Raw genomic sequence first — 25,493 nt, 5'->3', positions numbered from 1 at the left:
CACACACATAAATATCAGTCACCTAAAGATGCCAGATTTTTTTCATTAGGATCTATGAATCATTCTCTGAGAAATCAAGGAAAATTTTATAAAAAAACTATTTTTCTTACCAATCTCACAATGAAAAACTATTCCCAAATCCACACACAATTTTAGGGGTTTCCCCTTGGGTGATTTCATGGATATAGGTTGAGTAGTTTTTGCAAACTAACAAACAAATGCAGATAAAAAAATTATTAGTAATTGGCAGTTGAAAGAAATACTACACTATTCTAAATAATCAATGCACCACACAGGCTTGATCATGACAGTTTATAGATAGAGAAAATTGAAATAAACCTTTTCGGATTCCAGCAGACAACTTATTGATTTGTTGATGATGTGTGCTTTTGCAAGAAGCCATCGTAACCGAACGGTACCAGGCCATACTACTGCCCCTCTGTTTCTGCCAAGAGTGTTTCGAACTGCTTTGCAGGTGGTCGACGGGGTGTGTTTTTATCATCTTATTATTAGCATGTTTTCCTAACAATCTCACATGCAAATGTCCACTTTATCTGTACACAGTGGGTTCACAAGTTTACCACCTCTTCTGAATGGCTAGAAATGATGAGTTTAAATTCCCAGCCACAGTCAAAATTCACTACCATTAGTCTGATTAGGGATGACACTATAGCGAATCTCAACCAGAGCAGTTCTATATATCCGAGGTTAACCATGCCCTTTCAAACCAGGACGAGTGGGGATTTAGGGCTGGAGTATCTATTTAAAGAGCCTCAACATTGCTGTTACTGGGAGGAAAAGAGGTAGAGCTATGGAAACTTGGTGTCACCGGTCACAGACCTGAATCGCCCTCTAATTCTTCAGCTGTCGGACACTAGAAAGCTAAAATGGAAAGTGAACCAGAGGAGAGGAAGGGACAGTGAGGGAGAAAGAAAGAGATTAAGTTCAATAAGATGGGGAGTAACACAGACAAATGGGGGATGAGGGAGGAAATGTTCTGTTCTGCTCTGCTCTCTCCCCTGCTGCTGCCTACATCACCCACATGCCCATAGTTCTGCAGCTGGGCTTCCTCCTCAGCAGTAGGGAAAGTGTGATGCGGTGTGGTTGAGAGGATAAATGTACCCATTGTTATCTGCCTTTCCTTGCTCCATAAGCGGCTCCCACTTTCCACTGGCTTTCTCTCCGGTCCTTCCCTGGGCTACCGGTGCTGAGGTTTTGGCACAACAGCCCTGACATCAGCCGATTGACCAGAGTACTGCCGTTGCTACGCCTGGGGTTGCTCCGTTCTTCGAAGGCCACGGCCATGGGAACAAGGGGCATTACGCAACTTTAGCAAATATTCATTCAGACTCACTCCCTTCCTGCCTTTGTTCAGCCAGGCAGCTACACCACATCTCCTCCTCAACCTGGGATACACAGGGACAGTGGCCTCGAGGTAAAAGAAGCCTGCTTAATATTACAGTGTCCCAGGTCTGAATTACCGCTGCTGAGGAAATGTGAGAGAGGAAAGTGAATGAGTAATCTTCAGCTCTCCCACAACCATGGCTACTGTGTCCTGAAGCAACTGACAGCAGCACCAGACAAAGGAATAGAGGTGCCTGGACAAGACTGAGCAGTGCAGAGATGTGAATGTGAGCATGGAGAACAACATCTCTAATGGCTGATGAGATTTTTTTTTCTTCTTCTAAGTGTTACCCTTTCAGAGGGTAAATGTGATTGAAGATGGGATTTTTTTTGTTTCCCTCAGCTGACATGTCTTTTGGCTGGTTATCTCAAATCATTCAAGTCTCAACACTGGTAGATGTGGACAGAAGTCCTATTCAGTCAGAGAAACTAGAAAGAAAGCAATTCAGAACGGCTGGAAACGTGGCACTGCTGCTTCCAAACCCACTGGCTACAGGAAGCCATCAATTTGCCTTCTGGTCTCTTTTACCAAAATCATGATTTGATTATTCTATGCTGAGCAATGGAAGACGCACAATGCTGATGGAGGAAGTCTTACATGTTTGATACCTTGCAACAGTGTAGCTGGTCATGTGTTGCAGGTGCTAATGATGCAGGCAACTTTAAAAAAAATGTAACTGTAGCCAGGAGGAAAAAAATTAACTAAGCACATACAACTGTCAGCAAACACCATGTTGTCCCGGCTTATCTTTAAGAAGCAACAACAACAGTTGGCTTCAAACCAGCGTCACATCAACCTCTGAAATTTGCTTTAGGTTTGATACTAAACTAGTTGACAAACTTGATTCAAGGCCGCCATCAGAGTAAACTCATCTGTATGGAAAGTGTTTAATAATGCTTTAATTCAGCTTTTTGAAACATTGTCCCACACTAGAATTGGAGGAAACTTAAAAGGGGAGATGATGGTATGAGTTAAATGATCCTGGCTGACAGCTTGCCTTCACCTCAGAGAACACACTGACAGGAGAGGAGAAGCATCAGGGACACAGCAACTGTTGGAAACTAGAATGACACTCAGTACAGCACATACTGTACTTCTGACAAGGCTCAACGCAACAGTCCCCTTAAATTCAATCAAGCCGCACAAAATTACACACACTCATAAACCTCTTTTACACCAAAATTGTGTTTTATTATTTTTTAAATGCTCGTAAACCTGCTAAAAAAGGGGATTAACTCCTTTCCCATTGCCAGTAGAGGAAATGCCAAATTAGCACTTTCACCCGGGTGTCTTCTTTCCATAACTGCCGATCAGAGCAAGAGCCATTTAAAACGTGTGCCGACAGCAGAGTCATTCGACCTGGGAGTGAGTATTGATTGTATCCATTCCCATTGCAGGCAAAAGTCAGATGTTAGCAGATGTTAGTGGGTTTTTTGACCAGTGGGAAAGGGGCAAAATAATTATTTTCATTGTATTATTGCTTGGGAAATCCTTTAAAATTATGAAAAAACTAAACACCCTATCTCGAAATTTAGAGAGATATCTCCCTATCTTTGTCTGAAACCATGCCAAAATGTAATCGTTCTTTTTAGGACCATGACCCATCCTTCCACCAGGTTTCGTGGAAATCCATTCAGTAGTAATAGTGTAATCCTGCTGAAAATCAAACAGACCAACAAAAGGCAAACAGTCAGCCACATCCCTTTTATTACCTCCTTGTCGGAGGTAATAAAAGGGATGTGGCTGAAGAAATGCATTTATAGTTACTCTCTACCTCTGTTAATCCAAATACACCTGATCTGAGAGCGAATTCTGAAAGAGCGTATCTGTCCTCTACTTCTCTGTGTCACCACTGTCTTCATAAACACCCAGCATACTGACTCATGGTTGATGTTCACAGATACACGCGGATTTTTGTGTGTCCAAAACAAATGTCTAACCTTGCAAAGAGCTGTCACCCAAAAATGTCATTGCCACTGCAGAGTTTTTACAACACTTGAGTTCATGGTAAACCGCTGCCAATGGGAACAGTGGGGGAATCTACTGCCTTGGTCTTGTGACCGACTTCTCTGGCACAGAGGGGAGAGAGAGAGAGAGGGGATGCTTGTTTTATTCGGTCAGTTGTTGGTCAACCACTCTGCCTCGGCAGCTCTCCTCCTCCTTTCATGGGACACATGGTCTCCCACGGCCAAAAAAATACAACTTGGCAATCGACCAGGAAATGTCATCCTTGTCTTCCTCCATGACACTGAAAATCTGGAATATAATTGACCGGAGCATTTGAGCGTGCATGCAGATCTGTCCAACACTGTGCCTTTGTTACCCCGGCTTTTAAAATTAGAGAAGAGGATGTAAGTGGACATGCATCTCCCCAGGGAAAATACTGGAGATATGAGTGCGTTGGTCTAATGTTAGGGAGGAAAGTGATGACAGTGGAAAAGCAAAGACCAAAGAAAAACACTATTTTTAGCACAGAAGTTGCCTTGACGTTGCAGCGAGTGACAGATTAAGAAGAAGCTATTGGCATCTGTATGAGCCAGCAAAGGAGACCGAGTCCAGACAGTTTAGACGGTAGATCTCACACTGCAAGTCGACTTTAAATCTCTGTAGATGGCAGGCGGCCACAAGGGAAGCCCTATAGCAGCTCTGTACGACCATGTGCCAGCCAGACCACATCCTTTTTTTAATCTGCAGCAGCTCAATTCACTAATGGGAGGCCAATTCTGAATGGCACCCAGGAAATTAAACAGGGGGAGAGTAAATCAAGGCAGTCTCCTGTGGACAATGGTTCTGTGAGATGGTAATTAGCAAACCCATCATATGGGTCTGAGATAGAATAACACCACTGATGTTGCATTGTTCTATTCATGATGATAGACCCTTCGGTCTGTGTGTGTCACTGTATCTGACATGTAAACCGGAAACTTGACAGATGCGGTCTCCATTCACACAAGTGCACTTTGAGCAAGGGTCTCAATAACAATCTGAACCAATGTGTGCAGCAGACCGCAGCCCCCTCACCTCTCCTGTTGAAGGGCCGTACGCGAACAGCCACCTTGACATTGGCGTCGTCCAGGCTGGGCTCCCCCATGCTGCCTCCTTACCCGGGGAAGGGGATGGGATAGGTGGTGCTGATCCGAAATTAATCAGCTAACCCTGGAGCTGAGCACTCATCCAAAACCCCAGGGAACGTTGCGCTAGCCGGGCTTGTCGGCCAGCTAGCTCCGCTCAGCTTCCCTCCTCCATAGACAAGGCATGTCCACGGGAAGAAAAACCAAGAAGAAAATGCCTGTGCAGAATCCCGCAGGAAGCCAACCTCCTTATCCTCTTCGCCTGCTCATGTTCCCGGCGAATTCACATCCGTGGAGGCTGGAGGAGACGGGGAAGGTGTGAACTGTGTGGAATATCTCAGCAGCTGGTGGATTTGACTGAACAAACGTTTGCTATCTGCGAGGTGAAAAACAGAGCGACGGGCTAGCCAGGCTAATTTGCCAGGCAAAGTGAAGGGGAGCAGCGGCAGGGGAGAAGCAGGGTCTCTTTTCAGCTCCGTCCCTCCATCTTAGCGACATAACATCCCCGAACACCACCCAGCCTTCGAGCTACATCCCCCGGCGCATTCATCCCAGGGGTGTCACCGTTAACCTAGGCGTACAACGGGGAGAGATCTCCGGAGAACCGCCCGGCGATGATGTGCAGCTTCCCCAGCGGAGTGTGTCCTCCTCTCTGTGTGTCGAGGTGCAGGCAACGAGCAGCATCCGCCCTTCCGCCTCCACGCTGCTTCTTCAAAGTAAAAGCAAGACGGTTAAACGTTGACTCAAGTCAGATGTGAGAGTTATTTTTGGCGAGACAAAGAACACAATGGCGGGGCAGCCTGAAAGGTAAGACGATATTTTATCTTCGAGAGCTAGTTAGCTTGCTATGACAGCTAGCTTAAAGCGTAGCTGTCTACCCCGGATGCTTTTATTGTCCCATGCCGCTCGTTGTAGCGCTGTCACACACCGACAAATAGGTGAATAACATGCACCTTTGGTTCCATTTAACACTTTAAATTCACTTTTAAATCTAAAGTCCAGTGAAAGCTCAAACTAGAAATAACATCAGCAAATTAGCGAAACTTCGTTGTTTTGTGCAGTCTCTTCTGAACACGTGTGGTGATGAGGTCACTGCGACCAGTTTCCACAGAGGAGCTCATGACACAAGCCCCCCCACCCGCTGAGTTAGCCTCCTTAAGCCTCCTTTAGCCTCCGTTAGCCACGACTCGGGTTATGATTTAACGCGCTGATCAGTGGACTGTTGGTAAATAACGACTCTGCTCTTCCTCCTGAAAACACACGAGGTAGAAAAAGGTTCCCGTTACCAGATGTGTCCACGACCCCACAGTCACGCGACACTTCCGGTGTCCGCTGTCAAACCAAACAATAAACTTCTCACTTCCTAAGAACATTTTCAAAATATACACCTTTTTTTAAAACATTGTATTCAAAGGAATAGAAATTGACTAAATAGCAGACACGTACACTTTAAATACAGTTAGATGCGGATTTAAAGGGTACTTAGTGTTGTGTACTCATTTGTTGTGTATTTGTATGTTTAAAATACTTATGTCTACTTATATGTCCTGTACATATGGCAGAATTTAAAATAAAGTTGACTGACTTTGATGAATCAAAAAGGAAATAACATTATCACATTATTCCTCCTTACAGAGATTAATACATATTCCAACAGTTATACTACTTCTTTTCAATAATCTTTAAACTTGTGCAATAAGCTAAATAAATGCTGTTTAATAAATTTGATTCAGTCACATTAAATCCGAACTCTCTCAGTTCAGTTTAGATCGGTTCAGTTTCATCACACACCATAACACGTTTTAACACAGTAGCTTCAACACAACACTGGAACAAAACTAAAATACATTGCACTAAGAAAAAATGTATTAATTCACAAATATATAAAAAATAAAAATAGAACAGCTACAACGCCACTGCACAGGAATCAATTTGCCTTAATCTGCTGTTGAATCGGGCTTCTTTGAAAATTGTGAAGAATTGAAAAGATGGATTTGGTTGTCAGTTTGCAAACTACATTATGTCAAACAGTCTGAACATCCAGATTATAGTAAATTTGATTGAATTTTAGTAGAATTGTCAAGACATTATTGTGCGACCTTACACAACACATACAGCTTTTTAATGAAATAGTGTTGCAATATAAAAGAGAACAGGATCAACTTGGACATTCATTAAATGTTTAGTATCAGTGAACAATGACTGTGTCCTTACCTGCTAAAAATGAACAGTGGAATCAGTGAATACTTTATAATTATCAGTGTCCAGCACCATGGGGATGGTAAAGTTACTGAATATCAGCAGAAACAAACAGAATGAATTAAGAAGTAATTCATCGTCTGTATTGTTTATTTCATATAAACAGACAGTTTTTGTTTAAACAGTTTTTAAACAAACAAAAATATAAACAGTTATTTATTGCTTCATAGCTCACATATACCGTAATTTAGTCATACATTTCCTGTATTTATTACTACTCAGGAATTGCAGCAAATAACATTCAGTGAACATTTACCAATGACCATTGACTGTAATAAAGTAAAGTTAAAATACGAAAGCATTCGTTATAATCTTTGTTAAACTGATCACCTATTATTTTAGAAAAAGCTGTAGAGACACATCCTCAGATGAAGCCTCTGATTTGGTCTGAAGAGTGGAGGTTTTCTGACACCTGCTGGACACTGGTAGAAGTGCAGGCAAAACACTAAGGATTTCTTTAAACATGTGTGGATCCTGGGTCCTGACTATAGAGTTAATCGTATATTATACACAAGCATAATATACCATATAATACAATATAAATCACTCTCTTGCCTCACATCCAGGTATTATGTGGTGAGGGAGGGAGTTTGTGCTGTGTCTGCGAAAGGGAAAGAACAAACATTTAAATATCAGGCGGGGGGAGGCAAAGGTCGTATAACCCCCACAAGCTCCAGTCGAGCCGCTCCCACTGTGAGTGTGAAGAAGTGTTTGTGTGTGAAGCCAGATGGAACTGGTTTTTATTAAGGTTAAAACTGAGGGAAAGGATGATGAAGGAATGTGCTGTGGTGAAATGGATTTGACAAACCAGATGGATTTAAGCCAGGAACACTGGACCATAGCAAAAAAAACTAATTTATGATGTGTGTGTGTGGAACACTTTATTAGTATGATTACAAGTACACACATGTGCACACACACACACACACACACACACACACACACACACACACACACACACACACACACACACACACACACACACACACACACCATTACACATGAAATGTCTGTCTATTAAAATTATTATTTCAATCAAATTCATTTTCTTATTCCTATTTAATGCCGACAGCCATGAATCGGCATGTGCAGAATAACAGACACGTACAATGTAACAGCTTAGAACATTTTTCGTCAGCTTATTCAGACTATAAAGAGGATCTGGTCTCATCCCCTTAGGAAAAACAGAACCATTAAATATTCTTGTATCAACGCAAACATCTTTTTTGTCTGCACAATTATAAAATAATATAATTACGGAATAATCCAACAATTAGTTGTGAACAGTGAAGTATTCTGGGTACTCATTTTCTCATTTTGCCTTACAGGTTTTTCCCACTGGAAGTCTGTGGCTACATTAGACACCATGTGTACTTTTAGCTGCAGTTAAAGGATCCTCTAGGCACAGGAAACAGAAGATCTTTGATGCTTGGAAGCACAAGATAAAATCCAGGTAAAAATCTGTTTAAACCAAATTGCCCTTTAAAGAAAACACACACACAGATTGTCGCACTCTTCCCTGTCAAGAGAGCCCCTCACAGTCGTATTTCAGTGTAGCGGTCAGAGGTTAGGAGAGTGTATAATAGTGGGTTTTGTGTCTTGTCTGGGGTCTCTTGAACTAGCAGCACTCTCTGGTGGTTGCTGGTATATAATCAGTGGGACACTTGAGACCACTAGAGGACACTCTGCTGCAATGTAGACACACTGAAGTCTAAAGTGGATCCAGCATCAACTGCCTGTTTAAAGAAATCACACACTACCTATAGTAGAATTTGTCACATATATAACTTTCACACACTATAATTCCTTATGAAAAACATTGAAAGTATGCGTTAATGGCAATTACATCAAACTTAGAATACAACTTGTTTTTCAGGAAATATGATTACCGTTGTTACTATTAGTGGTGGTATGACTAATGGTAAGGGAGCAGAGGTCATAACTCACACTCATTTTTAATTAACCCTAATACAACTTTTCCTAGTTTCCTCATGTGATCTGTAACGATCAGGGATGATGATGATCGGAAGGACAGAACTCTTGTCGTCACGTGTCGTGCGCGTAGGCAGAGGGGAGATGGTGGAGATGGTACCGCGCCCCTTATTACAGGAACCACGCACTCACCAGTGTCTGCTGTCATTGCTTACGACTGAAGGACTTTTGATGACTCACAGTGTGAATGTACTGTGGTACTTTATGAATATCAAAAATACCCTGTACAGAGATTTAGAAATTAAAGCTATAGAAAAGTGAAAATGAAATCTAGTCACACTACTTTTGATACTACTGTACAAAATCTTAATGTACTCTCTGTCCAAACAAAAAAAGCACTGAGGTAAATGTTCTGTCATTGAAACCTGTAAAACTTATGCCAGTGAGGTTTTAGTGTTTGTTAAGGAAGGTAAGGAATGTAAAACACTGTTAAGAAAGGGCTATATAAATAAAGTTTACTATAAAATTTAATTTATGTGATATATTTACTGACGATATAATCACGTGATGAAGATTACTTCGCAAAATGTTGGGATTTTGGGATACTCTCAATTAAAGATGCTACATTGGTTGTGTATCCTCCATCTTCTGGCAAACAAAAGTAGAATTTGCACACAAACATTTGGAAGTGGTGTTGTAATGGGAGAGACCTTGTCTCTTCACCGAGACATTTCTGGTTGCAACATGCAGATGTCCCACCATCCAGCCCCTGAACTGGGGGCAGAAGAGCTGATGGGGAACAGGTGCAAGCAGGAGGTGGGATCGGGTGATTGGCAGAGCGGGAAGCTTGCTGAGGGCGATTCGTGGCAATGCTCATCGCCATCTGATGTTTCTGAAAAGTCAAATGGACCTCAGTGAGACTGACTCTTTGTTCACTCACTCATTCAGCCTCAATGAAATACACCCATGCAGGAGCCACACATTACAGAGAATGCAATGTGACATTTCAATGTTGTCACTGCATAACAGAAAATGGAGTTCAAAGTCAAATGCTTTTCATTTTCAGTCCTCTTCACCCATACCCCGTCCCCTTGCTCTGCACGTTGCCGCTAGAATGGCATACGGTTCAACGGAAATTGTATGTTTGAACAGAAGTAATGTGGAGCAGAGAATGATGACATAGCTGTCACCATGACACATCAGTGACTGGATAAAAAAAATTGAATTAATTTCCCACAGGTCTGTTTACTTTCCTTCAAGCTGGTTAATTTAAAGTAAATGTTTGCACCCCACAACGGACGGAGACCTGGAGGGCTGAGAGTGATTAAGACTCCCATGGGGTTTTCCTACGCAAAGGGCAGGGGCTTTGAAGAATATTAAGGACGCTCCTGCTGTTTATATTATAAAATTTCAATCAACATCTTCCACACTGGGTAATGAGGAATTAGCCTCTTGTTATCTCCCTCACACAGATAAATACATGTTAGATGAGAGGTCAGCAGTCAAAAGAGTGGAGCAGGGGTGGAAGACAGGGAACAGTCATTAGTATAATTCTGCTTTGTTCCAACTTGAGTCTAGTTTTGGTACTTTTGAAGGCATCATCAAGTTATCACACTTCACACTAAGAGGGACACGAATGGTTGAAGGAAATTTCATTGCAATTCAGTTGTCAAGATAAAGTTTTCCAAAACTAAAAATGTCAAACTGACGATGCTGCCAGAGAAAAAGTATTTGGATTACCTACATCTGTGGGATTTGTCTGACGGAGAGTCATCAAGCTCACTGTAAGCCATTGGGAGTGGGATGTTGGGGCTTTGCAGGCCAGTCTCTACATCAGGTCCTGGGGCTCCTCTGTATCTGTGGGCCGCAAAGGAGGAGAGCCATCAAAGATATCTTAGAAGCCGCAGAGAGGTCTTCCCCCTGGTACTGATTAAGGAGGGCGGATGAGAAAAAAAGTTGGGCCCAGGTCATCCTGGCTGGGTCATCTGGGTGAGGGTGTTTGATGTTTAGACCCAAAACACCTGATGGCCCCGGGTTCATCACTGACAATGTGTCAGGGTTGCACCTAGAGGTGTATCATAGAACCTACAAGTGTTTCAGCTATTCTTTTTCAGACAAACACTGAACACAATATGACAAATGATTCTACATGCTGGCCTTGTGTGTATTATTGGTCTTACACACTGGAGAAGACGAGTTTGCCTTTTTTTCTTTAGGTGGCCTATTTGCCTGCTAGTAAACTATTAAATGGTAAATGGACTGCATACCTATTACTTTATATAGTTTTACATCTGCCAGGGAGATTGAGCTTTCAATGGCATTTGTTTGTTAGTTTGTTTGTTTCCATGAAATTTGGTAAAAGGGTAAAACTATGGCAAAGGAAGAATCCATTAAATTTTGGAGTGGACTCAGATTAAAGGGGGATCCTGAATTCTATTTTCTTTAACATGGATTTAGGGGGTTAGCCTTGATGGAGGTATGCACTCTCAGAGCACCCTTAAATAAAATTGTCTGATATGATTTGTTTATGCATCCAAATTTAGTTTGAAAGTGGTAGTGCGCATCCCCCCTTTATCTACTTTGCCCTGTGTGTGTGTGGGTGTGGGTGTGTGTTGATGTGGGTGTGTGTTGATGTGGGTGTGGCGATGTGAGTGATAACGATTGAGGGGTGGAGGGAAAGGTCTGACTCCTTATCTGCTGCTTCGTTAAGATGACACGATTACAGTAATTGTTCCGGACCCTAATCAGACGAAAGCAGGAGATGGTGTGTGTGTGTGTGTGTGTGTGTGTGTGTGTGTGTGTGTGTGTTTGTTGTTGTTGAAAGATTCCCAACATTATTTAAGTTGGTCCACAGCCTGCCCTGCAAAACAGATTTCATTTCATTTGAGCAACCTGATTGGTCTCAGCTGTAATCCATGATTTCCTGTTGTTTTAGTGTTTGCAAGTAATATCACACTTTATTGTGTGTTGTTTAGTTTGGATCCACTGCTTTTCATTAAAGGCCAACAGTTTATATTTTTTTCCTTTTTTAACTGTTTTATGTTGTACATGTTCATCATTCTCGAGCAATCTGAGTTTACGAGCCTTGCTCGAAGTCACGCTGAGAGTCGTGACTAATGATCAGGAGGGCACCACGCATGCTTTCTCCCTGGGCAGGTAGTGATAATGTGATATATTAAATGTTCCACCTATGGAGACATTCACCAGCTTTTCTTGTTTCCCTGTCGGTCTGCAGCAGACACTCCACAGTCTCAACAGGTTTCAGGAGCCTTCTGGTGATTGAAGCGCTGATCGGTTAAATTCCCAATGCGCCCGGGGAAATCCATGAGGGATGGAGGCATAATTGAGTGATTCTTCCCTCCAGCAGTGCACTGTGCACACACAAACACACTGTTTCAGGGCTTTCTTTTTTTGATAATGATGTCTGTTACTGAGAACTTGTTTTACTTTTTAGATGCGAGGCTGTAACATCTTCCCATCTGTAGCCACTCAGTCAAGGTTAAACACAGGTTAAAAACAAGTACTGTGTCAGACACACAGTACTTGTGGGACACTAATATTGTCAATCAGACAGACTTGTTCATCCTGAAACTTTAACATCCATCCGTCCATCCATCCATTATCTATACTGCTTATCCTTTGAGGGTTGTGGGGGGAGCTGGAGCTAATCCCAGCGGAAATTGGGTGGTAGGCAGGATCTACTCTGGACAGGTTACCAGGGTATCACATGGCACAACATACAGAAACAAACAAGCATTCACGCTCACATTCACACGTACAGTTAATTTAAAGTCTCCAAACAACCTAACCCCAATCTGCATGTCTTTGGACTGAGGGAGGAAGTCGAAGTACTGTGCTACTCCCTGCACCACCGTTTGTGATGTTCAACATCTGGATATGATCTGCGAACAGTCCACCTGCAGGACGTAGTCACGACCTGAGTGATGTGATGTCATCCTATCTATTACAAGAGGCAAAGCAAACCTCCCTCGTCTGCCGGACCTGAACCAAAAGGCACCAGCCAACCAAACCTTAATGGTATCTCAAATGGTTGCTTAATACAATTGTCTTTATTGCCTATAGCCTGTGTGGAGGGCATTGTGGGGGTTGGGGCTGCAGTTAGTGTTGGGTGTGTGCGGGGGTGGGGTTGGAGGTATGGGTTAGCAGAGCCGTGGTCAGGAGACAGTGGAGATTGCTCTTTATGGCCTCGGTGGTGGAGGTGTACGTCAAAATATGGCCGTCCATTACAGCGGGCTCTATTAGGTTAATGACTTTAGCAGCTTTATTGCCATGAGCTCATTACTTAGAGAGGCCAATCTAATCGGCAGCCCCACTGGAGCCCACCGACTGGTCTGTGGGTAAAAAAAGGGTTTTCCCTGTGCAGCCTGGGAGATACTCTTGGTATGTTCTATACTCATCTGTCTCGTGGAGACAGAAACAGCTTACTAAGAGCAGCACACCATTATACATTAACATACATGCAGTATACATTTACTCCTGAACACATAGTGCGCATGAGCTTTAATGACGGCAATGACATCACATGCCCACAAGACTCTATGACGTACATACACTGACAAAATCATACAGGTTGGAGAAGTGTGTCTATATATGGATATACCGTATGCATGCTCGTGATTTGTAGATGGCGTCCAACAGACAAGCAGTGATAATTAACAGCAGCAGCATCGTCATTGACTGCTCCTGCATCATTGCATCAGCCTGGTGCTTCCTGGCTCTGCAGCGTCCAACACGGAGCTGCAGGAGTTGAAAATGGTGCTTTAGTGACCTTCAGTGGTTTTACTTCTACCTTCGCTGCCGGGATGTAGAAGTGTACTCTTGGGTGTGATCAGGACTTTATAACATCTCTGAAGGGCGTGGTAACTACACAGGAGCATTAAGGGCAGGCATAAGAAACTATAAGAGAAGAGGTAGATTTCTTTTTCCATTTTGCATTTAAAATAAAGTCGAAATGTAGAGGATAAAGATGAACTAAATTAAAGGAGAATATTTTTTAATTGTGCATATTAGAAATACAGTCAAAATATCGATAATAAAGTTGAAATTTGAAGATTCAAGTGCATTACAAACAAATCGATCGACTAAACTTAAAAGTCTGAAGGGTCCAAATTTGACTTTAATCTTCTTTTCACACTCTCCTGTTTCTCTGTGCTCCATATTTGACACTTGCTGCATTGTAAGTCAATACACAGCATCACCTCTGCAGTTCCATGAAATGTGAAGCTTTGACTAATAATAATAATAATTACAACTTTTACTGGAATTATTGTTATTATTGAGTTTTCCCAAGACCTTGTTTCAGCCCTTTAATTCCACTCACTTCTCTGTTTGAGTATGTTTTCATGCTTAACATTAAGTGTTCATGCTGCTCACAGAATTCAGGCTGCTGCTGGCTGTGTGTGCCTCCATCGGAGTGCATGTACGAGCTGTGCAAGACTGAGTCAGTGAGATTTGTGTGTGTGTGTGTGTGTGTGTGTGTGTGTGGCTGGGTAAAGCGTCCGGGGAACACTGGTAGATAACAGAGTGTTTCTGTTCTCTGCTCTGCTGAACACCAATCACTTCCTCTTTCAGATAAAGCCCAGAGCAATGAAAATAGACAAGTGAGTGTGTATGTGAGTGTGTTTTTCTGTATATGCAGGGATGTGTGACAATGAACTGTTTTAAAAGTCTGGTATTAAACATTTCTGCAGTTTTGCTGATCCAGCTGTCCTTGAGTCACTTTTCTCATCATGGTTTGGAATGACCCTGTAGCAGATAAAAACCTACAAACCATTGGTTTGGGCATTTCTCAGTCCCTAATGCTTTGGCCTGCTGCCCACGTCCAGGTTTCTTAGCTAATGGTGCTGACCTCTATTAGTGCCCCTTTCCGTCACAGACTCATCTCGTCCACCCTCCTCCAGATATTACTCTCCTTCAGTTCAGCTCCTGGTTCCTCCTGTTCCTTAAATGCACCGTTTCCTTTCAACTATCCTTTCTCCTCCCAATCTGGGAAGGATGACACTGACCCTCCTGTTGGCAACATCAGGAATGGATCAGGACATTATGACACTTGAGGGGGATCAAACCATTAATATGGCACAAGGAACGCAAGGGTTTGGCACAGTGCTGTGTCTCACACATGAGAGCGTCAACGGAAAACACGAATGAAAAAGCCTCATCCAACTGCCAAAGTGGATAAGACAACTTCAATGAAAGTGAGTGACAACGGATGTTGACAATGAAAGCAAATGCAGTCAAGCAAGCCAGCGTTTGTGAAAACCAGGACACGTCAGTCACTGCTAAATGCTGGTCTAATTAATATATTATGCCCTGAGGTGTTGACTTGTGTGCTGATGGTTCGGACGTCACCTGAAAAGGAAGATTCAGGCTCATGAGGAAGACAAATTATAATATCGGACGTTGTAAATGATCATCAATTTATAATGTTTCCTTTATATCAGTGGTTGGGTGAGGGCTTGAAGTGAAAGGATTGGCTTGGCTTGGAGTCGTGTGTGTGTGTGTGTGTGTGTGTGTGTGTGTGTGTGTGTGTGTGTGCGTGTGTGTGTGTGTGTGCAACTAAAAATAAAACTGTTTAAAAACAACTCTTGATGGAAAAACTGTTGCATGATTCAATGCACAAATTTGCAATTTAATGAGAAAGAGAGAGAGAGTTGATTTTTTAAGCTTACAGCACTTTCTAATTGTGCAACACCCTAATAGTATGTTTCATGGTGGCAGTTATTCTGTGGCAACTTTCCTTTATCATTTCTCCAAGTCATAGTCCAAAGCTTTGTCTGTTCCTTCGCTCTCCCTCTGGTCTACATGTAGTCGATCTCATAACTTGTGAACAAACAAGTTATGAAAGTTTCTACACCAACACTCTAACATTTCAATTTGTATAGATAACAGTGTGTTTGTTTGGAGGATTTGCAGAACTGGAACCATAAACAAAACATTAATTAGCAAAGCATTATGTTCACTTCCAGCATGAATAGTTAATTATTGTAAAAGATCTCATGTTTATATTCACGTTTTGCTCAATTTTCCTATTTCAGTTAGAATCTGAAATAACTTTTTATTTGATTTATCGTTCTGGACGTTTAATTTACTTTTGGTCCATTTTTGTATTTATAGTCTTTAGAGCAGTTTTTCAGTTGTTTGAAATAATTTGCCTCAATGTCTGTCTTTGTCTGGTTTCCCACCATTGAGATTGTCTGCTTCACCCTATTGTGTTTCACCTGTGTGTATTTAGTCTCTGTTGTTCTTTGTAGGATCATCTTTTTGGTGTCTGTTCAGCTTCCGTCCTGTTTGCTTCTTGCTTGTTCCTCAGTGTTTCTAGTGTCCCTTGGTTTTAGCCTCTAGGTGAGTTTGAGGTTTTTGGATGTTTTTCTTTTTACCTGTCTGCCAACTGACTCCTGCTTATTTTTTGAATCAATTCACTTGTGGCTTTTTTGTCTGCATTTGCGTCCTGCTCTACAATAGAAATCCACATTTCATATCTTCATTCTTTCATGTTGCAGTGACTACATATATTTAAACTAACATTTTTTTTTCTTTTTCTCATCTTGGTTCTACACAGTTGCCTCCAAATTCACCGGGTGACCTCTGTTTGAGTTGCTTCCCCCATGTTACACAGCAGCCTGAACATCCACCTCAGCCTATTGATAGAGACCCTCAGCTCTATGATTTATCTGCCTCCATCCAGGTAAGGGGGACTTAGGGAACACACATCTGACGTAGAAATCCCAGATGTGTCCCTGTGGTCATATATAATGGAGTGTGAAATTCCTCTCTCTGTCTGAGCCCCCTCCTCTTTTTGCTCATCTTGTTTCCTCCATCACTGTTCTATTGAACAACCAATGGCTAGAGTATTGACGCTCTCACCAATGAGGGGCTGATGACTCTCTGCTATGAGTTATGAGTTATGGGTATTGCATTGAATTTACATTGCCACCCCAGCTCTCTGTCATCATTAAACTCGATGGCTGCAACGGGCCGTCACAAGACAGTGATGGAGAAATATATTTATTCAATCCTTTGCTCATGAGTTCTGGCTGATGTGGCCATCAGGCTGTGGCTTTTAGTGGCTGATAAATCAGCCGTCGTCGTGGTGGAGGTGGGCTTCATGCTTAACTGGCTTAAGCCTTGACATCTTCTGCTGAAGGAAGCAGTGACAAGAGCAACAAAAACTAGCTGTGATCCCCACTGTCGTCATGATAAGTATCAGTCAGGACCATGACGATGAGGCGTGATGCTTCCTCCCCTGTGATGCCTGCTCTGATGTCACTGACTGATAAAATAGCTCCATCAGAATCAACGCAATGTGTGGTGACAGCAAAGTAGATCAATAGGAGAGGAGAAAATGTGAAAAGGAACATGATATAAAATGACCTCCTTTTAAATCATTCAAATGAGCCCCACTGCTAAAATAATTTATTCGTATAAATTGTTATACAAAGGTTTGCTTAATCCCATTTTCAAATAGTAATTTTTCCAATCATAGCTTAGCAACCGTAACTAGGCATGGCAGGCATGTTAAGCTTTAGAATTCTTCACCTGTCAAAGCACTTTCCATGGAGGAGTACATTTAAAAATCCTTATTTGTGACTAACACGTTCAGTCATTAGTATTTCCCTATTTGGAAAGCCAGGAGCTACTACAGATTCACATAAATGTTAACAGCATGGTGCTGGTCGATATTGAATTGGGCCAAACTCGTTTGTGACATAGCATTATATTTCACGGGTTAATGCTCATTCTAACACCATTTTCTCTTGTGATGTATTAAATGTGAAATATTGTGTCAGTATGAAATAACAGTCAGACTATAGCTCTTCACAACAAGGCAAGAGCAGTGTGGTGACAAGGGTCACCAGCTGGGCAGAAAGTTGACTTTTTGCCTGTAACACAGATTACATGGCTATAAAAACCCTTTATGGTCTTCTTGTTTTAACATTAGTATGGTGTAGGCCTTTTTAAAGTCAGTGACAGCATGTTTACCAACTCAGGAAGCTAATGTTTAGTTTAACAGGTAGCTAACTGCCGGCCATAGCTGTTATTTGGGCCGACAAACAACAACATGTGCACAAGAAAAAGAATCCGCGGTTATGTTGTGGCTCATATAGAAAGTTACACTTGAAATTTTTCATATTAGTCAACTATAACCGATCGTATTACCAAACGTTAGGCTGACTTTAGGATTGGTTTCATCGCGCTGAGATCTAATGAAGTAGTATTAAAGGTTAGCACGGCATTAAGCAATAAAGTTGAATAAATACAACTAATATGTGCTTTTGAATTATTTCATGTACTTTGAGTAAATGAGGCCACATTGGAAACATGCATTGTGAGGAAAGTTTGCAGTGCAAGCAGAGATCAGACTCATCAAGTCCATTAAAACACAGCTATGCTAGCTTTACCTTCCAGTAGGTATTGTGGATACACCACAAACTGTCCGAACCTGCTGTTGTGATGTTTCTTGCTGACCGCAGGATTAGGATGCAGTTGGCAACTTTTAAGGTTTAAAGTTTTCTTCTGCGCTACCAATGCAAGAGTTGATATTGTAACTCAATCAATACACCTTCACTGTCAATATGGATTTGAAAATGATTGGTTTTTATTGGTTTTCAACTGGTTAATGTGACCTGCAAATATTCTATTTCTTCACTTTTCTGGCAGCATTACATTTATATGTGAAGGAACAGAACCCATGAAAGGCATAGCAACAGCAACTCATGGAGTGGTTTAATAATTCCATTGCCCTCATTATCCACCATCATACACTGGAATCTGAAAGCCATACAATTTTAGAAAACACTACTAATTCTGCAAATCCGAAATTGCACTAAAATCATTATGTATTTCATACAAAATATTAAATTAGTTTACCCACAAGAGCTTTCATGCTTGTAGGTTTATATAAATATGTATTTTAATTAATTTGAAAGAATTTCAAATGCAGCAGTCTCACTAAAGATTAAAATGTGGACTTACTTTGTCTGGGAATTTTGTTTTTCGAGAAATGACAGTTTTCTATAAATAATGTACAGAGAAGCTGTCATGTCTCAGGAGTGACAAACACTTACACATCATTACATCACGAGGAGGATGACCATTAACCTTAAAAGACAGCACCTTAATTAGATGGGAAAGAATGGCAGCTGTCTGAAGTGGAGAGGAAGGGGGAAGTCACAGTAACCTTTTTGTCATCTCAGTGCGCAGGAAAATGACAAGGTCTGACGCCTCCTGAATGAATCGCATCGGGGACATTTGGTCCATAGATGTTTTCACACACGGTGTGGGGGTGTTGCAACCACAAGGCTCGAAGGAGAACAGTTCAACATTGTTCAGCATGGAATTCTTTCTGGAGCACTTGGTTCAGGACATTGTGCCACATCAAGTCTGGATGAGTAATACATTCATGTTGTCCCAGTTATATAAGGAAATAACTTAAATTTACTCTTGGTTTTCTCTTGAAGTCTGTCCCTAAACTTTCCTCACTTTATGTTAATTCTCCACCTCTTCCACTAAAACAATTTTCCCACCTTTAAGATGACATGGAATCTAACTAAAAGAACCTCCCAACCCTCCATCAACATCTTTGTTTTCCAGCAAACCTACTATTAAGGCTTGGGTGTAAAAGTCAATGAATTATTTTAACCAGGTCTCGATTGGATCAGGCCTCCCAGCATCTGGCAGGGAGAAGATAAGACCTGTTATCTCTTCCCAACAAACCTGCAACCTCCCTCTGTCCTCCCCATGACTGGACCACAGGAAAGGGAAAGGAGAAGAAAAGAAAGATTAAAGAGAGATTTGAATGTATACAAGATGCAAAAATATGATAGAGAAATCTAAAGCAAAATACCCCAAAATAGTGTCAAACAATAAAAATAAATAAATAAGAAGAAAATGGGCTAATTGCAGCAGCAGGCAGAACAGAGATCTTGGAGCGGTATGTTGAACTAATACTTACTTATTTTAATCTTCCAGCAGAGAAAGCATGCTAACTTTGGAACCAGCAGTAAGCAGAGGTGGCATTGGAGATGATTTCTTGCTAATTTTGAACATTATAGACAGAACGTCAAATAGTATTGCCTGTCGACAAAGAAAGTCTGTTGACAGGGACTGTGTGGTTGAATGTTGTCCACTGATCAAGCTAAATATCTAGACAAATCAGCAACAACTTCAGCCTATCAGAGCAGACTAAACATACTTGTCTGGGGTCTCTCCTGGTGAAAGATTGTGTAGTCTGTGATTGTGTAGTCACGTAGTATGAACTCAAAATGACTGCAATACTCCTGATCAAAAGACAGCATGTTGTGTTGTCTGAACGGCTCAAGATGGCGCATGATGATTTCACGACAATTAAACTAATGATGAAAGAAAATAAAAAGGAAGAAAATTACATTTTCTCATATGATGATTAAACGAAATAAAGACAAAAGTTAGGCTGCTATTGATATATGTTATTTTACCTTTTCTGTAGTTTAGATATATCCTATATCATGAAGGGCTCAAGTGGACAGTTTGATAAATTGGTATCAGTCAGTATGAAAAGTTTAGATAAGTAGGGGGACAATACATACACGCTGCATAGTCACAGTTGTGCTTTAGGATATTGCTTTTGTCCTGTGGTTGTTTTGAATCAGACTAAATTTAGCATCTGTTGTGGTTCTGTCTAATTTACTGTTTAGCTATCAGCCATTTCCCACAGGAAAAGTCCTAACGAGTATTTAATTAATGACATTGATTCATTTGGTGGAGGAAAATCTGCTTCATGGATCAGACGCTGAGATCAGACACAGTGATGTGTCTTGTTGTTTCTCAGTCCTAGTTCCAGTCACTCACCATGAATATAGAAAAAAAACCCTGTCTTTATTGTGACTCTTTTCTGATGGACTGTTGAAAGTATGTTTCTCTGGTGTTGTTTGGCTTAAGTAGCAGTTTAACTAGATCAAGTAGCCTCCACAATACCAACGAATTTCTCGTTTAGCATTTAGTGTTTTTCCGATTGCCTAAACACCAGCATGTTGAATCAGGGGTGGAAACTCGATGAGGCAGGCAAATAAGTCAGCATTGTAGACCATCATTATTGTGGGCGTGGCCGTGTGATGCTGCTGTGGTTCACTCCTTCCATTTAGTTAGGTCTCTGAAGATGGAGGAGACTGGAACTAAGAACTGAAGGAGATGTGTATCAGATGACTTGTCTCTGCTGTTAATGTTTGCTCTGTGTTGATTTAATTAGTGTGTGAGTCCTGAGCTAATTTGGGCTGGGTGGAATTATTCAATTCTCTCTAACCCATTTCTGACAGTCGAGCTGCCACCACTGTCGAGCAGTGTTTATAGCTTTTAAGAGTTTGTTAATTTCTCAAGTATTGTGATAGAAACATAGTCTTTCTGTCGCCTGAGCCTGTCGTCCTTCAGTTTGCGCAGCAAATGATTCCTGACAGACCTGTGTCTGTGTGCAAGAGCAACAAGAATTTCATTGTGTCTCATTCCTAGGTGAAATTGAAATTGAAACGATTGTTTTCTCCTTGCTATGATACGAATCTTGTGACTGCGTGCATCTGAGTGAATAAAACACAAACATTATCTTAGAATAAATATCTTGTTCCCACAAGATAATAACTTTTATAAAGATAAAAAAAATCATGGTAGAAATGTACTATATATGTAAGTTTAAAAGACTATTTAACACAAACCACTCTTACATAGAATGAAATTAAAAGCAATGAACTAAAAACAGTGTTAAAGCAAGAAAAGATGTGTCCGTCAGGAAATGTAAAACAATGAATTGAATGAAGTATTCTTCATTTAAATAAGGCCAGGGGATGGGGAAGGTTTTGTTGCTGTGCTTTATCATTGGTGTTATCGATGTTATCAGCCATTTTGTCTGACTCTTAGCTTTCATACATGTTGTTACTCCGTGTCATGGACATACTGTATGTGCTGCGCCTCTTCTCTGCGCTTGAGTCTCCCTCTTGATTCTTTCGTCTTGATTCGTCTTTTACTCTGTGTTATGTTTGTTGTGTGTGTGAAATGCACTTATACAACTACCAATCATCTCGTCAGTATTATTTTCCCATCCATTAGGTTGATATCTGTCTTGATGTTGGGAAGGCGGAGCTCATGATGCAGAAGTAAAACAATAAAACAACTGATAATTGCCCTTAAATGCATAAAAAAGAAAGTAATGAGCCTGTTTTGAAAATGTAAAAAGTACAGATATTTGTATTAAAGTGTTGGGAGTAAAAGCAAAAAGTCATCAGAAAATTACATTCTCAAGTAAAGTACCTTTCTTTACCTATCTTTACCTCCCACCTCTGCAGAAGTCTTTGAACTCAACCAACGAGATTGTCAGGCAGGATGGTGAGAACGTTTCAAGTTTCAATGCCATATAACATTTCACAGTGTTAGATGTATCGTAATATGATTTGATATGCTGTGTGGACACTGTGCTGGACAGAAATATTGGACGAGCGGGCGGTGAACCTGAGACGTCTCTGCAGTCTGCCTGTCCCATATGGTTATCTGCTAATGAACCACTGACTGGATGAGACAAACTCAGTAATGGCCTATTGACCTGCAGAGGGCTGTCTTTACTGCTGCAACAACCTCTCCGTCTCAACAATCGCTCCGGGGCTTAGTCTTAGAAAGGCAACATTTGTGACTATACTTAACAAAATATTTCTGCCTCATCATTTATACGTTGTTGTCAATAGACTCATGTATAATCTAAAGGAATAGAACAACATTTTTGGAAATACAAATATTGTTCATTAAACGGTGACACTGGAGCCAGGAGACAGTTAGCTTAGCATTAGGACTGGTGGCAGCCCGGTGCTATCTGTCTAGGACTCTAGGGGATGATGAACCAGAATATTTTATTGAGCAGTGACGTCTCAGCTGTTTGCATGGCAACCTCACAACAACAAACCTGTGTGTGTGTGTGTGTGTGTGTGTGTGTGTGTGTGTGTGTGTTTATCCGCGTGTGCGTGTGTGCAGGTGAACTAAAGTAGCAAACCTTCCCCAGTTTTTAGATGCCATCCGACTGAAGACAATCGAACATGATGCCCAAACAACCTGAGGCAGAAAATATTAGTAAACTAAGCCATCAGGTTGACATGAATCTTTGTGAATCCTCTAACTCAAGCTGCTGGTGAAATGCATTTACACTGCCCCAAATACACAGGTCTGATTGGAGGACAGACAGTTTCATTAACAAAGCTCCTTCAATTTGAAGGTTTGTGAGTTCATTCAAACAGGTGATCCCTTATTCTCCCTCTTCTTTGTTGATATGTTTTTATGAACTCTTGAATCCTGGCTAACCCATCAGGCATTCAGAGAGAAAAAAACTAACAAGATTAAGGTTGTAAATTAATGGGGGGAAAAAACATAGATATTTTGGGAATATATTAGTGGAAAATATAGTGAATGCTTCTACACAACGCACAGTGGGTCACTGAACGGTTTGATGTGCATTAAAATGTAAATATGAATCCTTGGCTATGACCTTCACACTCTGGAGATCTCATCCCATGTGGACACCTGTGAGAGATTTTGGATTAACATGTTCTTCACCATCATCATCAGATCACTTACCCAGGAAATATCTTTTGGAGAAATACTCTTCGTCATCTCAAATGAGTTTCCTCAGATTTGGAAAAGTTTTTCAGGAGGCCCAAATTAAAATGTCCCCTTTAAATCATTGGTATTTTTTTTCAACTTTGAATGTTTTAAAGAATACAATTATATGGCTTTAAGGAAAACCTGTTCCTTCCGGTAGTTGATGGGTATGTATGTACAGTATATAATTGCATGAGAAAGGTTCATTGATTGCGTTTTAAATGAATTTACTTTGATCTATCAGCATGTGAGTGGTGTATGAACCGCTACTCTTTTCTAAACAGGTAGTTGCTGATGAAATAGTGAAAATTGCTCCCACTTCACTTTTGTGGAATAAAGAGAATTCCATTATTTTAGTCTGACTTTTTGAGGGGCACCTTTTTAAAGATATTTCTTGGTCATTTCTGCTTTTATTGATGGGAAGAAAGCTGGAAACAAACCTCTGGCCACTGCGGATTCAAATCTATAAATACCTCTTTCATGAAAATACATTTAAGGACACTTTTTGGCTGAGATTGATCAGCCTGTGTTCAAGAGGCGTTCTTCTGTCCCCACTGGTCACCCCTTTTCAGCCGGAGCCACCTGGATGCTTTCTCAGCTGCCTCCATGTTGTCACCTATGGCTCTCCTCCTGCTCTGTCCTCTGATCCCCAGGAATCCATTGGGAATGATTGAGGGAATGGCCTGCAAAACCTTGACTGCCCACCTCCACTGGTATACAGATGGTCTTCCATCTGTTCCTGCGGCAGTCCTCCACCAGCTCCTTGTATTTTGCTCTTTTCCTCTCTTGAGTCTCCTCCATCCTCTCCTCCCAGGGTACGGTTAGCTCCAGTAGAATGAGCTGCCTTGTTGTTTCTGAGCTCAAGAGGATGTCGGGTCTCAGCGATGACTGGGTAATGTGTGATGGAATTTTCAGCTACCTCTCCAGGTCTACTGTCATCACCCAGTCTCGTGCTGTGGCCAGCAATCCAGCTGAGTTTCTCCTGGAGCTCTTCGGTGGCAGTTCAACCTCCCTGACAAATGCGATGGTTCTTGCTCTGGTGTGGGTGTGTCTGCTCTCGCTGATCCCCTTAATGATTGCCTCAGCGATGGACTTGAGGACCTGGTCATGTCTCCAGCGATAGCGCCCCTCACCAAGTGCCTTGGAGCAGCTACTTAATGTGTGTTGCAAGGTCCCTTTCTCGGAACACAGGGGGCATGTGGATGTGTCTAATTTGCCCCATGTAAACAGGTTAGATGGGCTTGGAAGGACATCGTAGACTCCCTGAATCAAGAACTTGATCTTCTGGGGGTTCCACTTCCAGATGTCATGCCAGGTGATGTTGCGCTCCATCATCTGCTCCCACTTCATCCAAGCTCCCTGTTGACGCATGGCCACTGTTCTGCTAGCCCGCTCATCCTCCACAGGTATACGCACCTCCTCCTGCACAAGCTTACGCCTATCTGCGCAGGTAGCTGCTCACCTTGCACCCAAAGCCTTCCACAACGGTCATCGGGACTTCATATATGAGCAGAGGCCAGAGGATTCTTGGGAGGATCCCGTGTTGGTAGACCCAGGCCTTGAACTTTCCAGGGATCCAGACCTGTCCGCAGTTCTTAATCATCCTTCCAGGTCGGCACTGGTGGCCTTGATGGATTCAGTGTCTTTCAGGCTGCATTTGAAGCCCTCCCGAGGCTCTTCACTGGCTTTTCTGTGATGGATGATATCTGGACCTCTCCCACCCTGAAGCTTTGTTTGTTATAGATCTTTTTGGTGATGCCATTTGACATTTGTCAAATTACAGCAGCTCCCCTCTCTCATGGAATGAGTTGCTAAACTTTACTGTAAGGATCAGAAAATATTATTTGATTTAATGTATTACAGCCACACATGTATTGAGCCCCTGCTTCTTTTCTCAGGTGGGAGTAACTTGTGTTTCATAGTTGCATATCCATATATAAGGTGCAGTAACCCTGATCAGAGCGTCCCCCTGATAATGAATGCTTCATATGCTGATAATGAATCTCTAGACCACACGCTTGTCGGGATTTGTTTGTTTCCAGCTCAGAGTTTTGTTTGTGAGTAGAATGACAGTAATAAAGTCCTGCCACTGTGAAGACGAGAGGTTGGAGGACATCTGACTGTCCCTCCCACAGTGTGGTGGAGGAGTGACAGCTACATGTCAAACAACCTATCCTCAAAACATCCACAAGATAAATATG

The 25,493-nt window shown here is 41.7% G+C and overlaps 1 protein-coding gene, 1 long non-coding RNA gene and 1 pseudogene across 3 annotated transcripts in view; 1 reads left to right on the top strand and 2 right to left on the bottom strand.

Moving 5' to 3' along the window:
* kif13ba (kinesin family member 13Ba) overlaps positions 1–4,556 on the bottom strand; it is a 45,827-nt gene extending 41,271 nt beyond the window's left edge. For both annotated transcript variants that reach the window (XM_035155595.2, XM_035155596.2), the window contains exon 1: positions 4,427–4,556. In XM_035155595.2, the coding sequence (XP_035011486.2) occupies positions 4,427–4,496 (70 nt within the window). In that variant the 5' untranslated portion in view covers positions 4,497–4,556. The remainder of the gene's footprint in view (positions 1–4,426) is intronic.
* A 590-nt stretch (positions 4,557–5,146) lies between these two features.
* Positions 5,147–9,198, top strand: LOC118106857. The gene is made up of 3 exons (XR_004695296.2): positions 5,147–5,283; positions 8,064–8,188; positions 8,720–9,198. It is a non-coding gene; the product is annotated as an uncharacterized LOC118106857 (long non-coding RNA).
* A 14,473-nt stretch (positions 9,199–23,671) lies between these two features.
* Positions 23,672–24,895, bottom strand: LOC118109191 (annotated as a pseudogene).
* Positions 24,896–25,493: the final 598 nt, after the last annotated feature.

The sequence above is a fragment of the Hippoglossus stenolepis genome, chromosome 1 (assembly GCF_022539355.2).
Source record: "Hippoglossus stenolepis isolate QCI-W04-F060 chromosome 1, HSTE1.2, whole genome shotgun sequence".
Classification (NCBI taxonomy): domain Eukaryota; kingdom Metazoa; phylum Chordata; class Actinopteri; order Pleuronectiformes; family Pleuronectidae; genus Hippoglossus; species Hippoglossus stenolepis.
The sequence above is the reverse complement of the archived record's forward strand: the minus strand, read 5'-3'. Positions and strand labels throughout refer to the sequence as shown.